The 15780-nt window shown below is 40.5% G+C and overlaps 1 protein-coding gene across 1 annotated transcript in view; it reads left to right on the top strand.

The window, feature by feature from the left end:
- The window catches only part of BRF1 (BRF1 RNA polymerase III transcription initiation factor subunit), a 178613-nt gene that overhangs the window by 34696 nt on the left and 128137 nt on the right, over positions 1 to 15780 (top strand). Inside the window, exon 3 of the mRNA XM_054068880.1 lies at positions 12073 to 12246. Coding sequence (XP_053924855.1) covers positions 12073 to 12246 — 174 coding nt within the window. The remainder of the gene's footprint in view (positions 1 to 12072; positions 12247 to 15780) is intronic.

The raw sequence follows: 15780 nt of genomic DNA, 5'->3' as shown, positions 1-15780 counted from the left end.
ATCTTGAGCAGGTGGGTCTTTGCTTTATGGGTCACGTTGTTCTGTCTGATTAAAGGCTGTTGTACTGACTCAGTGGAGATGGCTACTTGAGCAGGAAAAGGTGGGGGGTTTCCCCTTCTATTCTGTACATTAAGAATATGGAATGATTCTGTCCTCAAAGCTTTACGGTTTTGCAAAAGCACAAGAAGTTACTTTAACCTAGTAAATCATGTTAACCCATTTTTCATATACGCGTTCATTCCATATCGTCCATTTTTTTCCTGTGTTTTTCCCTTGGATTCATGTGTTCCAAGCAGTGGGAGTTTCCAACAGTTCCCCTGGGAAACTATTATGAGGTTGGCTGGTTTTTGTTGTAAGTTTCCATTAACGCGGTGCTTACATTTTTGTTTAGTTTCACATTATTAATTCTTGGGCATGGATTCACATGTGTTTATAGCTTAAACTTCCTTTGTCTTCCAGAAATTTAGTGATCTTCTGCTTTTCTCTTAACAAATCATGTTTGGTGCTTTGGTGGTGGCTGTAAGTTCAGTCTCTGGTACTTTAAACACCCATTCCCTATCCTTCCTTCCACCATTTTGTCCATCTTTAATTCTCGGGCAATTGAGATTCCAGGGGAGGAGAGCAAAGTCTGGTGTCCCTCCTACCAGAAAAGTTGCTGATCACAGAATCATAGAATGGTTTGGGTCAGAAGGGAAGCCTCTCCCCAGCTTTCTTGTAGCCCCTTAAAGTACTGGAAAGCTGCTATAAGGTCTGCCCGGAGCTTTCTCTTCTCTAGGCTGTACAACCCAAATTCTCACCTGCTGATGACATCCTGTATGGAAAGAGTAGCTTCATACAAATGGAAGAGATCACATACATACAGATAGCAAGTATTTGGCATATTTGAATAGTGTCTTTGGACCACGTTGGTTCTCTAGAAATACATAGATGGTATTGTAATTTTATTTCTTTACTGGAACAGTCTGTACTTCTGACTTATAAAAATGTTATTGTTTAAAGAAATATAAGGCTGTTCCTGAAATATGTGCATTCTCTCTTTAAACATAAATCTCTTTTCAGCTCCAAGCTGAAGTAGATGGCAGAAAAGACTGGCTTGATAAATACATCACTGATTCGCTGCATTGTCTGGCTGAGATTTGTGGCAACCTTCAGTTATTTTTAGTTTAAGAAGGAAGGAAATGTGAAGTTGAGACTGAAGTGCTGTCCGTAACTTCTTCCATCGTCTATGGGCAGTACACAGATAAAATTATCAGGGGCAGTTGTAGCTCTGATCTAAATAGGCCTTTTGTAGTGGCCAAGGAGAGCAGCCACCTGAGGTTCATACTCCTTGCTTGTTATCTGTAGCAAATGGACTCAACTGCCAGGGACAACCTAAAGGCAGTATTTCTCTCTTTAACTGCAGCCTGGATAAAGACTGATGCTCTCTTACCTAACTGCCAGGTTTCTTATCCCTTCTCTATGAAGGAAGAAGTATTTGACTGCTCTTGTCAGCTTCATATAAAAATACTTTAAATGAGTATTAACCTAATACAATCTCTCTTGCTTTTGTAACAGCTCTTGCCTTTCCCAGCTTGACTTCACTTCTCCCTTTCTGCTTCCATTTTTAGATGATGTTTTATCTCTTATCCCTTTGATATCTTTAATTTAAACTGCCTCTCTTTTCTAACCCCCCTCAACTACTTCTCTCTGCATCCTTTTTCCCTTGATGCCTTCTTACCATATTTCCATTTCTTGAGATTATTTAAGGCATTTGCCAATTATTGATATTTGTGATATTTTTACTTTTGGTTTTACTGTGTCGTACATCTACTTTGACTGCCAGTCAGGTAAGATCTGGATGGGGAGATAGCGCCCTTTGTTAGATTTGCACATAGATATGGGGGGAAAGAAAAAAAGAAAAACAACCCCAGAACCATAATCAGAGAATAGCCTTAGGCTCACAGGCCTTTTTCAGTCTTGAAGAAAATGCAGCAACCTTAAGTCAAGTACAGGTTGAAAGCAGAGTGGGTATTTGTCTCTGTCGGTAAAATCTTTCCTGTCTACATAGTTGGGTGATGGAAAGTGGAAATAGCGTAGTGGTAGGAGTTGTATTTTGACAGAACAGCTGGCATGCAGAGGAGCAAGGCTGAACTCTAGGAGAGGAAAATTGTTCTGCACGTGTCTGAGGACAAGTAAATTCTCAGACGTGTTAAGAAGATAAGTATTAAAGGTGGACAAAGAAAATAGGGAAGGTTCAAAGAGTTACACAGGAGCCTCTTGGCAGGAAAAGGGCAAAGCTGGACCAGCTTTCGTAGCAGGGAAGGTGGATTAAACAAAGATTTTTTTAATTATTTTTTTAAACAATATTAGTATTCAGGTCCTTAGCTAATAGTTGCTGCAGCGTTGTGAAGAAGTGGTAGTTTTTCAACTGCAGTAACTCAATTACTTCTGCTCTTGTCCCTTTGGCCTCAGTTGTGGTTCTAGCCAGGGGATACCTTCATCTGCATTTTTCTCACCCATGTGAAGCCCCTGAACTCCTGTGGCTACTGCCTGCTTCCATGGTGTCTGCAAGGCTCTGAAAAATGGCTCCTGTCAGTTTTCACTCTTTGCCTTGCAAAAACCCTGAGCTGCAGGGAAGGCACTAGAACTTGCTGTCAGTGAAAAGATAATATTACACTGATTTATATAGTGTTTGTGTCTGTCAAGTTTTCCATTGCAACAATGGATCCTTTGTATTGAGTCTTCCTTTTTCTTCTGTTTTAAGGATTCTGATATTTACCAATAAATAAGAGATTATTTTTTTTCTTATATTGTGCTGGATCTTGGAATTTTTCTAGATGTGTAGATTGATGTTAGTTGCTTATTAGATGCTTTTTGCTTTGTGGTTATGAAACAAGTTCTGGTCTTTCTAATAATGTTAGAATTACGGGTTTTAAAAAGTTTTTAAAAGTGATCTTTTCAAAACTGTCAGGTTATGTCATGAGCAAATCTTTTTCGTGATGTAGAGATGATTTTGGATGGTTGAAGGTAGTTCTTGGATCAGCATTAATGCTGTGTGACAGCAGTAATGTTCCATTTCTTGTTGTGACAAGGGTAACGATTGGTAATTGATAAGTGTGGGGAAAAGCTTTACATGTATGTAGATACAGAAGAATCTGTAAGAATCACTGTCATTTAAAATGTGTTTTTTTTAAAAAAAATCACTCTCCAAACAAAACAAAGTGAGATTAAAGCAAAGCCCATCTGATGATGCTTTCAGAAGGAAATCTTACATGCTCAAAAACTAGCACTACCTAAAAGTCCTTGGTATCTTAAATATTTTCTTTCTAATTCCCTGAATGTCAGATAGGTAAAGATCACACTACATTAATCATACATGTGCTCACAGTTCTTGCCGGCAGTGCAGCCTTCCAACTGTTTCGACTTTGAAACAGCTGCAAATCTTATGTGAGTAAAAAATGCACTTGACAACACTTTGAATTAAGAAAGTTCATGTTTGCTTGCTTCCAAAATTAATCTTAAACGACCTGAAGCATTCTAATATACAAACAAATAGTGAACGTGTTAGCATTTGTTTAAACTGTGGTGTCATTTTTTTTGTGTAAGAACACTTGTATGAGTGGAACGGTGAGGGCTCAGAGCAGTAGCAGGGAAGCAGGAGGAAGCGTATGGATCGTGTGTACTTTTTTCTTTGACCCATTTAGGCTGCAGTTTCACATTTGCTTTAAGTCAATCCACGTGTAGACTGCTGCTGACAGCATTTCTCCTCACCCCAGCCGCATTCTGCTGCTGTTAGGGCTTGGGAGGCTGCTTGTTGAGTTATGAGGGAACCATTCCGAATGAAAATTTAACTTTTTTGTTAAATCAGTTGTTTGAACTGATTTTCAGCAAAGCAAGTTCCCTAATCTGTATCAGCATGCAGCCACCTAAATGTTGTATCAGAGGTGGGAATGCTGTCTGCATCAACAGCTTCGGTTTTGCCTTGACTTAAAGCAGTCGTGATTCTATATGTTCAGATTGTTGGGTTTTGTTCTTTTTTAATGTCAGCATTGGCTGTGGGTTTCCAACTTCATACCAGAAGTGTGAAGTTCAGTAGGGATTTCCTGAGCAAGAAGTTCTTTAGCTGTGGTAAAAAAAAAAAAAAAATAAAAAGGCAGAATCATAAAGGTTGGAAAAGACCTCTAAGATCATCAAGTCCCACCATCAGCCCAACACCACCATGCCTACTAAACCACGTCACAAAGCGGCATGTCTGCATGCTTCTTGCACACCTCTAGGGATGGAGACTCCACCACTTCTGTGGGGAGCCTGTTCCAAATGATCCTTCTGCAGGGGTAAGAAGCAAGCAAGCTGTCATGTAAGGTTGGTGGGGAAAGATTAGCCGTAGGTCAGGTGCCATCCCTGAATAAATTGTATGGCTTCTGGTCTGTTGTTGAAATGAGGGAGGCAGTTAGATAGATATGGGAATGAAGTGGCAGCAGTAGAAGTTTCACCTACGAGAGAAGCAGAATTCCAGAAACTGAATGTCAGAAGTCAAAGGAACTGCTTATGATGCCGAATTTTTCAAAGTGCATAAAGCAAATGAATTCAAATGGCCAATTGCTGTATATGCAAAGAGGCTGTCCATGTGGGAGTGGTATCGGATAATCAAGGAATGGAAAAAGTGCTTGAGGAGGGTGGGGGAAGTTACGTGGGTGCTTTGCAGCCCTGCTTTGGCATTAATGGAATACAAGGGCCAATTTTGAGGGAATGAATAGTTAAAGAAGTACAGATAAGGACTGGGAAGAGATGTTAGCAGCAGATTTTCTAGGTGAAAGAAAAGTAGCTTAGTATCAAATATTTAAGAAGTGGTTGGAGTAGTGACCACAATCTGAATTTTTGAGCCATTAATCTTAAAGATGCATGCTAGTTCTTTTAGCTGAATGAATGAATGAACATTTGACATGCAATGGAAGGGCTTTACCAGGAGGAAGGGGGAGCTGCACCTGGTAGTTGGGGTGCTGTCATGGGAGACAAAATGGATGGGTTGGATTGTTGTCAGTAGCCAGAGAAATTGAATACAGCTCTCTGTGCTGAGCTAGTCTGGTTCTGGGCCTAAGAAGATAAAGTGAAGGCATCAATCCTTCAGTAAACAGGTCTGGATTAAGTCTTTTTTTATTTCACAGGGTTATTTTTAACAAGGATCAGTTTACTGATTTGGTTCTCTGTGCATCCACACACACAGTTGTGCTGGTACAGCTGCTGGAATATCACAGGGAAGGGGAGGAGATATCAGAAGAGCTTCCCCCTGGGCAGTGTGCCAGGTGACACAGGCAGGAGGATGCATCAGTCGCAGCAGGTCCCATCATGGACGGGCTCTGGGTTGCTCAGCCCTGGGACTGACACCTTCTGTTGAGGAACTGGGGAGTTCTCATGTGGAAGAGCAGGAGTCTGGGGACATGGGTGACAAAATGGGGTTGTGGGACTGGGCTGAAGTTAGGCAGAGTATGGGAATGGGGTCAGAACGTTCATCACCTAGATGATCTTTAAGGTTCCTTCCAACCCAGACTATGATTCTATTGCTTTCCTCATAGGCAATTAGGTGTTACTGGGAATAACCCTTAGCTATCCCTAAGAAATCTGAAGTTGTTATTATGCTGGGTCAGCACTGCTGTATTGCTCTGCTTTGCTGTTACTGCTTTTACTGTTCATTGCTCTTCTTCATTACAGGCTCACAGAAATAAAGCTCCTTCTCAGTATTGTGCGTGTTGCTGGAAATGTTCAGTGTGGTCACTGCAGCCATCGCCTCGTTTTCCTCCAGCTCCCCCCATTGTTTGGGCTTTAAATGTTTCCTTGTCTTTGATCATGGGGCTCAACCCTTGTTGAGGCTTCTGAGATGAGCTTTCATAAGAGTAGCCTCGCTGATGTTCCTGGACTTTCCCTGTTGTGGCTTTGTTTGTTTGTTTTACTTGTAATACAAATAACATAGAAGCCTGGCATGGAGCAAAGAGCAGGAAATTCATTCAGGCTTTGAGCTGGGACTTGCTGAAATTGAAAGATATGACAAAGCACACAGGGATGCCCACACATAAAAACTACTCTTTCCCCCTTCTCTGGAGTACTTTTGGGAAGCTTTTTTTTTTTTCCAAATGAAGGAAATAAAAGGAGTGAAAAACCAAACGCGAAATAAAATCTAGACGTGAAATTCAGTTGGTAAATTACTTTAAATTCTAGAAATGAATACTCAAGCAAAACCCGTCCAAAATGTTTCCTTTAATAGAATCTCGTCTTTGTTACCATAACAATCTCTTCTGCAAAAAAAAGGATTAGTGCTGCTAACATGACTCCACAGCCCAATTCAGGTACTGCTACTTTTCAGGGCCCCTCGAGCAAATTGCAGGAAGGAGGGGGGGGAATCTGTATGCCTGGATTTAGATGATGCAGTTTAGTATCATAATAACAATTCATTTAAGCTCTGGCTGTGTACTGCCGGTTATTTCCCTGGAAGCTTATGCTTTGTACCGAAAAGTACTGCTTTGAAATAGCAATGTTACAGTCTCTGTCAGTCTTTGGGGAGGGTTACAGATAAGCAGGCAGAAACCAGATGAGAGTGATATATAGCTGTAGCTGCTTGACATTACTGACTTTTAAGGGATCCAAAAAAAGGTATGATTCCTCTTGAAGAGTGGAAGAGAACAAGATGTTTCTGTAGTAACGAGATCATAAAAGAAAGAAAATTGCTTGTAAAGAATGGATCTGATTTTCCTCTTTTCTGTTTTGTTCCTATTATAACTTAAGCTGCAGTTTTGCTATCAACGGCCTCTTGTGCAAGTATTTAATATTACCAAGGTTTTCTGCAGATCTATTTTTTGTGACAGTGATTTCTAGCCTACACATTTTGTTTTATAATAACCACTGTTTCCTCCAACAAAAGAACAGAAATTTTCTGAAATAAAAGGATAGATATCTTATCTGAACTTTAGTTCAGGTCTTGTGTGCCAGTTCAAAGCATTGTGGTTGGCACCAGTTGAGAAGATGATGGTGTTTCTTTCGGCGTGCTGGGAGTAGATGGGTAGAAACACTTTTTTTTAGTAGGCTTGGAACTAAAAACTGAAAAAGGCCTTTTGTTTTTACATGCAGATTCAGGAGTGTGATAAACTTTACTACTTGGTAGCCTGGGAACTTGATTTTGTGAGTAGCTTACAGAAGTGCAAGATTTTTTCTCTCTTTTCTCCCCCTGCCTCCCTCTCCACCCCAATGGTATGATGAGCCTTTGAGAAATAAATGGAAACTGCCTGGTGTGTGTCCTGTATGTCACAAAATTTCTGTGGTTTCTAGACTTTTGTTCTTTTGGTCTTTAGAGGAGAATAATTTTACTGTTTTACTGGTGAGGGAAAGGGGGAGGATTTCTGTAACCTTGCTGATGAGCTTGTCTTGTGTTCTTAAAAGGACACTGATCCTTGTCCTTTCCCCAAAGATATTTAGACATCACTTTAATGCCATCGCTAAATTGCAAAGCCAGTGTGAAGTGTAAGCTTTGACCTTAAAGGCTCTATTTCTTTTGGTTTAAAAAAAGAATCCCAGGATCTGCCAAAAACCTGTAAGGCCTGAAAGAGGCAGCTCTTATTCTAAGTTACTAATAAAAGATGAACCTACTAAAGGACTGCTTTATCCCCTGTATATTTTGTCTTATACGTTGTACTCTTCTCCAGCAATTTAGGAAAAAAAAAAGCAACATTTATTTCTGACTGTTTCACATGATGATATTCCTTTATTGTACTGAGATAGTAGTAGTTTGAAGTTTTTTAGAGTGTCCCACTCAAACTTAAAAAAAAATAAATTGTTCTACTGGAAAAAGAGATAAGCAAGTCAGGAAGCTGTTGTCTTGAGTTTTCTTTATAACCTAGAGTACACCAGGTTTTAAAGGTGTGTCTGTACTTTTCTAGAGTAGAGCAGTTCAGTTCATTTGTTGAGTTTGTAACACTGCAAGGTTATCTAGGGAATACAGAGTTGAGCAGATTGCTAATAAATTGCATTGTAATGATGGATTTTCCTGCTGTTTTGGCTGAAATCATAAGGCTTGCTGCATTCTTTGCAGATAGCTGGACCAGCTCATTGCTCACTGAGACCGTATGGTCAAACTGGTGGAAAGGGCATTAGTAAGCCGTTAAGGCTGATTGAAGCCACGCGGGTAGTCTAGAGCAAGCCGTAGAGACAGTCAGTAGATAAACAGCAAATGGAAGGTTATACAATGCCACCCAGTTAGCAAGGAGCAGTGGGAGTGGGAGTATGTTCAAGGGTTGATAGGCATAATGCAGTATTGTAGGTTTGCTTGAGGGAATTGCTCATCTTCCCATCCCAGCAGCTTGCAGCTGCTCTGCAGTTCCTCCCTGCGCTGACCATATTGCTGGAGGAGTTGTTGCTCATGTTAAGAAGGTATATGAATGCTTGGCAAGGTTTGTGGCCGCCACTGTACAGTTATGAGAACTTCCCATGTTGAGGACTGGCAGTATGAGTGGATATTTGGTCTCTGTTCAGGTTTGTCAACAGTAACTGGAGCATTGGATAGAGAATTTATTTTGATCAGTTAATTTCTTATGCACAGTTTCTGTGAGTATGAGCATCTGCTCTTCAGATACCAACAGATTAAATAATTGTATTTATAGTTAAATAAGATATCGGAGATGCATTTTGCAACTGTGGAAGTGTCAGATTGGCAGAAAAGGTTGGAAATTGCAAAATTACGTACCTCTGGTTGTCATCTGACTGTGGTGAGGCCACTCTACGACAGTTTGGTACTGTGCTACAGCACTGGGGCAATCGCTCTTTGGCAGATATCTGCCTTTTCTTGGAGTTACCTTTGAAATGGAGATGCTTCTTGGATCTGTAAAAGAACCAGAAGTACAAAGTATTTTATGTTCCCTGTGGAGAAATCTAGACGTATGATTGCTAATGTGAACTTTTCCAGCTTTTTTATTTTTTTGTTAGGTTTATGTAAGATGTTTGAAAAAAATAGAATTTTGTTGTCGTGTTAAATTCAAGGGATGGAGATAGTGGGAGAACAACAAAGCTTTTGATCTTTCTTTAGTAAGTAGGAGACTGTTTACAGAACGTAAATATTTGTCTTAGATGATGCTATAAGCAGTACATTACTTTTGTATCAGATAAGGACAAAACCAAGTTAGTTATCAAGAGGCACATAATTTCTAAGGTACTTCTTGTCCTGTGTTAAGTTGTTCATTTTGGGGATCAATGGCAGTGTAAAAGCTGTCTTATTTTTCCATAGACTATATGACTGACATAGTACTGCAAAGCAGCTTGAGAGAGTACCAGCACACAGAATTAAAGCCTTTGCTAATCTGCTGAAGTTCGAGCAAAATATTCAATAAAATAGCATTTCCTAAATGGTGGAGTACCTGTTTAGATCTCATTGGTATTTGTCAGCGGACAACGAGTGGTCACCCTTGAAGTAATTGCCTTTTAAAATATTGATATTGGATGAAGAGCTCGGCTGAAAAAGCATATATTACTTAGGCAAGCATACTGTTTACCTATGATGGATTATGATGAATTGTATTTCAGCGTTTGAAATTAAGGAAAGGTTAAATACTTGTCGAATATTAACAGTAGCTTGGGCATGGGACCAGCTCAGTGGGAAAGAAATGAATTTCAAATATCTTTCTCCGTGTTATGTTTTTCTCTTGGTATATGGTCTTTGTTTCTGAAGTGCCCTCCGAGATGTGGAGCTCTGGATGCGAGTGGTAGTCTTGAGAGAAGGATTGCCTGGTAACAGAGATGGGCCAGAGGCATGCAGTGGTGAAGTCTCCCGGATGCTGTCCTGTTTTATTCTGCATCTCCAGCTCATTTGGGCTGTTTTCTGGCGTGCACCCAGGACCACATCAGCTGCTGCCATGGCAGTAGCCTGGGAAGCTTCCTTATCACCTTTCCTTGCTTGGTGGCGTGTACCCTTCCAGTCCTTGTAGAGCTAAACGGGACCCACATCCCGGCTTCGCTGTTGGCCCAAGAAGCATTCAGGAGTATATGTGGCTCTTCTTGGCGCAGGAACCACTGAGGTTATTTTTATGTTTTCACGAAGGCTTTACTTAAAAGCAAAATTCAGGCAACACTTAAAACTGCTGAAATTGTTTCTTTTGATCAGCTGCCTTTGTGACTTTGAGGACGTTGAATTGGACCATCTTATTTAAAGGGAGTGCTGTGCGCTCACTGCTGCAGGGATTTCAGTCTAGATCTCCCTGCAGCTGGGGGAGAGGTATGGTCATATCTATTTACTTATTTTAAGTGGCTGTACATCTAAGTGTAGTGCATAAAATCTCTGCAGATGACAGTTCTTTGGGTCTTCATCTTGACAGCCATGCATGCAAAATACAACCAGATAAAATAGGGAGCTTAGGTGGTAGGAAGAGGGGGGCTCTCCGTAGCCTTGCTGTTCCATGCTGGCCTCTGAGATGGATTGCTTGGGGAGAGGGTGATCGGGGAAGCTACTTTGCTGCCATTGCAAAAATGATTTAGGTTCTCAAGGGTAAGTGCATTTGTTTTTTGCCCACAGGTGAGTGCAAACTGATTCTTTCTTCAGAGTACAGAAGTCTTGATGAAATAAAATCCAGGGGAGGGCAAGTGCTAATTAGCATCTCAGTTTTTGGAAATGTATTTGTATTTGAGGCTGGTGAGTGCCTGCTGATGGCAGTGGAAAAACTGTTCCCTTAATGGGCTTTGGATTATTCTTGAGTAGCTTATTGTACCCACACCTCTCATGGAAGGTGCTGCATCCTTCCTTTGCTTTAATTCTTCATCCAAATGCGTTACACCTGGTTGACCAACGTGCCTTAATGGAGATCTTGGTGGTGAGTGCACTAATTGCCATTTCTGCAGAAAGGAGAAGCTGCTGCTTTATGGCAGCTTCTGTTTGGCTGGAGTCTCTCTGACCCTGGCTGTGTTTCTGGAATCACTTTTTATTACAGCCAAATTGAAGCAGCGTCTCTGGCAGAAGGTTGCTCAGAGGTTAAGCAATTTTGCCATGTTATTAGTGATGATGGTGTAGGGATTTGCATAAAGCTAAGACATGTGGTCTGTGCAGGTGCTGGTGTTCTGGTAAGCATCGCGGGGTTGCCGTCACTTTCTGTGAGTGATGGTGGGTGAGGCGCATCACAGGCATCCTGCCTCCTTCAGCAAAGCTACTCATGACATCTCTGAAGGGAACAGACAGGCGTTTCCTGTAAATACACATACTGGAAACATCTGCCCAGCACATTGAATTAAAGGATTTTTCTTGATGTGCCGTCTGACCCCGTATGCTGAGGAACTTCAGTGCTCTGTTTTCCTCATGACTTCCCCCATGTTTTACTTAAGCTGTCTTTTCGGTGCACTCTTCCGAATCTGGAGCTGTGAGGACAGACCAGACCTTGCTTCCCGCATCTGTCCCAGCAGCTATACCGCTTCCTGCCATGAATCATCCAAAGCACACTTTTTTTTTATTCTTTTATTTAAGGGTGAAGGCACATTTGTTTTCCTGAAGCCACAAACTAATCTTTGCAGTCTGGCAGCCAAGCCTTAAATGAAGGCTCTGGTGCGAAAGTGTTCAGAGGAAGGAAGTGCCTCCCCATCAGTGGTGATCATGGACAAGCCCGGAGGAGAGCTCCTTTCCTTGTGGGCTTCGGTTGTGGTTAGAGGAACTGCAAACTTCATCATTTCTTGGAGAGTTGCAGCAAAACCTCTCCTCAGTTTGCACGTCCAGGTCAAACACACCATGACCTCTGGTTTTTGGGCATTTGTTGCTACAGCTAACCAAGTGTTAATTGTCAGATGATGTTTGGAGTTGGGGGCATCATCTTTTGTGTGAGAATCTCTGGGGCTCACTGGTTGCATGTATTTCAATTCTAGCAGTCCACAATAAGGGATTATTTTTTTGGTTCCGAGGAGCTGAGACTATAGAGTTCCTGAAACTTGAGAGGTTATTTTATTTCACAGAGAGACAAAATCCAAAATCCACCCCCTCAATTTTTGTCTTTAAAAAAACCACCAAAAAAAACCCAACTCAAAAGCAGATTAACTACAAAGCCGTTAAACATTTTCTTTTCTCCTTTTTAATTTTTCTAGGGAAACGTCAGATTCACCACTTGGGAAACCAGCTTCAACTCAATCAACATTGTCTGGATACTGCCTTTAATTTTTTCAAGATGGCTGTAACCAAGCGTCTAACCAGGGGGAGAAAGATGACCCACGTAATTGCTGCGTGTCTCTACCTGGTGTGTAGGACAGAAGGAACTCCTCGTATCCTTTCGCATTTAAAAAAACCTAATTAAATAAATAAGAATTTTAGTAAGTCAACTATCCCAGTTAGACCTTGTTTCTAAAAGTTGAAAAGGTAAGTGTTTAGGGACTAACTTTGTCACTGTTGGTTTTATATTAATGAAGTGAATGGGAGTTTTTCCTGTGGTTCAAGTAAAATTTTTCCCTTTCTAAATGTAAAATATTTGTAAGGATTTGCAAGGAGCTATAAATGCCACTGCCTCCCATCAATAATTCTAAAGTTCTTCTTTATCAACATTTTCTTCTAGTATAAAATTGCATTTTTCCTGTGCTTAGCTAGGAATTACTTGAGTGTGATGTGGGGTTTTGGTGTTGTTCTGTTTTTCTCCTTCTGTTTTGTTTTAAAACAAATGAAAATTAACCCCAGGCCTCCTGGCGTGTCAGGAGTGAAGAACATGTTTGCGTTCCAGTGGGTTTTCAATCAAGATATTTGGATTTCCTTTTTTTTAATGCTTGTGGGAAGGACATTATCGCTCTTAGTTTTGGGTAAAAAGGCGTTTGATAAATTCTGAAATTTTCTTGAAGGTCATACAGGAAACCAGTGGCGAGAGGTGCAAGCGAGTGTTCCTTGTCTCTAGACCACACCTCTTTTTTTCTCGTAGAACTTAATTAAAATCCTTTTCAGCTTTAAATACTGATGGCCATCCATATTTATTTGTTTTATATATTTTTATTCCGTTCATGTTGTGTTTCAGTTCCTGGAATTTGGAGTTTAGTATTAAACAATTCCTTCTGTGTTATTTCAGTTCTTTTCTACTTTAAAGCAGTATGTGCATATCATCAGTATTCTGTTTGATTTGAGCTTTTTCTAGATTGCTGTTTTCATTCTGTATTTTAGCAGCTGAACAGCTTAGCTTTCTTTTAAGATAGAGATTTTATTTTAAGCTTCAGAAACTATATCCAATATTCTAAAATTAGTGCTTTCTGATAGGTTGTGGTCAACATTTTGCATCTTTGGAAAAAAGTGGGTTTGCAGGAATAATGGTATTAAAAGGAATGCTTACCTATTACACTGGTCATTTCTGAGGTGAAGTCTCTGTGTGAATGTAGAACACTAAATCTGTCATTACGATAAAGACAGTGTGATTTAAAAGCTTTGCTAATTTTTTTTATGCCCATGTTGCATTTTTAAAGTAATTTATTTACAGTCACTATTTGATACTACTAAATGATAGCCTAGCCATAATGCGCAAATCCATTTTTCCCCTCTCGTTGTAATAAAAAAGCATTCAAAGCAGTATAAGCTGTACTGGGCAATCGTGTACATTGTGATGTAGCAGCCATCTGTGCAGCAAGTGTAGCAAACTTTTCTAGCAAATTAAAAAATAATCCTTTGCTTGTTTGAGGTATCCTTCTTTAAAGTATTTCAGCATGTATCTCAGTTATGTGCAAGATGTACTGGTGTGGTTGCACTTCATAAATAGCTAAATTCTTTCCACAATGATTTTTGTTAAATGGAGTTAATATCCTGTGTGGTACTTCATGTAAAATACTAGGCGTGAAGTATGAATAAGACTGCAAAGATAGGCTCTGTCTTTCTGTATCACTGTCATAAAGTGCTCCGTCTTCATTTGCGCAATTATTGTACCGCCTGGGAACCAAGAAGTGGAAGTGTTTGACTGTATGGCTCAATTTTTTTAGTGTTTCTTTTTTTTTTTTTTTTAAAAAAAAAAACAGTAGGTAAACTTTGTTTCGTAGCTGACATTAAGAATTTAGCTGTGTTTCTTGGGAGAGTGAGTTCAGTTTCTCCCTGTTGTTCTGCTGTTTGGGCTTTTGTTTTGTCTTTTAGTATTTAAAATCCCTTGTAGTTAAAAAAAAAACCAAACCTCAAATAATTTATGGATTCTGGACATTGAAAAGAAAGCTCCTTTTCTGGATTCTTTTCCTTTCATTAGAAACTTGGAAACCTGAGAGCCGCAGGTGCGTGTTGCTGACCTTTGAAATTAAAATATGTTCAAGCCTCTGCAGATTAATTGTGATGATCATTATCAGCATGTTCTATTTGTTTTCAGCCTAGATCTGGCAATATATAAATATGCTACAGGAGACAAGCACGTTCCCAGGACCTTTGGTCCAGGAGACCAAGAGCCAGGTGTAGAGGATGACCACACAGGAGAAGATGCATGTTCAGGATCAAGAATGAAGATGCATGTTCAGCCTAATAAGCCTGCAGTTGGTTTTGGTCTTCTGGAGACACCAGCAGAGGATGGCATGCAGAGAGGAAAAATATGCTGTGCAAATGACATGCAGTGTTTGTAATGCTTCAAGATTTATATAACACTAAGTAGATTTACTGAATTTAAAGTGTTCATTATCGTGTGGGTTATAGAACTGTAATCATAGAATCATAGAATAGTTTGGGTTGGAAGGGACCTTTTAAAGATCATTCAGTTCCAACCCCCCTGCCATGGGCAGGGACACCTCCCACTGGCTCAGGCTGCCCAAGGCCCCATCCAACCTGGCCTTGAACACCTCCAGGAATGGGGCAGCCACAACTTCCCTGGGCAACCTGTGCCAGTGTCTCACCACTCTCATGGTGAAAAATTCTTCCTAATGTCCAGTCTAAATCTGCCCCTCTCCAGTTTATACCCATTCCCCTGGTCCCATCCCCACAAGCCTTTATGAACAGTCCCTCTCCAGCTTTCTTGTAGCCCTTCAGGTATTGGAAGGTCGCTATAAGATCTCCTCTGAGCCTTCTCTTCTCCAGGCTGAGCAAGCCCAACTCTCTCAGCCTGTCCTCGTAGGGAAGGTGCTCCAGCTCTCCAATCATCTTTGTATCCCTCCTCTTCATGTTATGAAGAGATTTGGTAGAAATTTAGGAATAGAAGCTAAAGACTGAAGATTGGTGAACGTGTTTTAGAGGAAAGAGATAACGTGAAAGAAGTAAAAGGCAGCAGCATCCTCAGAGCTGCACCTTGGCTTTGGGTGGCCTAGTGGGAGCCACTCAGGAGTTGTAGAGGCAAGAGGTATTAGCTGGGAACAGATTAGTCTCTGAAACAGCAGGCAGTGTATTCCTTGAAAAATATTATGGCAGAAGGAACAAAGTCTGTGTGTGGCCTGGGAAGGCAGAGTGGGATGCAGTCAGTGGCTGAAGTGGCAAGAAATGTTGTGTTCTCTCCAGTGGCAGAACCAGAGGAGTGGGAAGAGTTTGGAGAAGGAAAACAGGATTTAATTGTGTCTGCATTGAGTTCAGTTTGAGGGAGTGGAATGTATTTATCTGGCATGGCTATCTGCTTATTCTTCTTTTTTCGTAGTGTACATGTCGCCAGGCAGCCTCTGTGAAAATGTGAGGAAGATTGTAGCCAAGTCTACTGTGCAGTCTGAATTATGCCTGAATAAACCTCAGCATGAAATACGAAAACATTAAGTTCTTGCTTCTTATGTGTTGTTTAATTAATGCAAAAATGCAAAATATTCCACCAACATAAATAAACTTTAATGTTCTTTTTAAGTTCTAGAACTATTTTTTAGATGAAAAAATTATCTACACCGCAG

The sequence above is a fragment of the Cuculus canorus genome, chromosome 5 (genome assembly GCF_017976375.1).
Source record: "Cuculus canorus isolate bCucCan1 chromosome 5, bCucCan1.pri, whole genome shotgun sequence".
Classification (NCBI taxonomy): Eukaryota; Metazoa; Chordata; class Aves; order Cuculiformes; family Cuculidae; genus Cuculus; species Cuculus canorus.
This window is presented reverse-complemented; position numbering and strand designations above follow the sequence as displayed.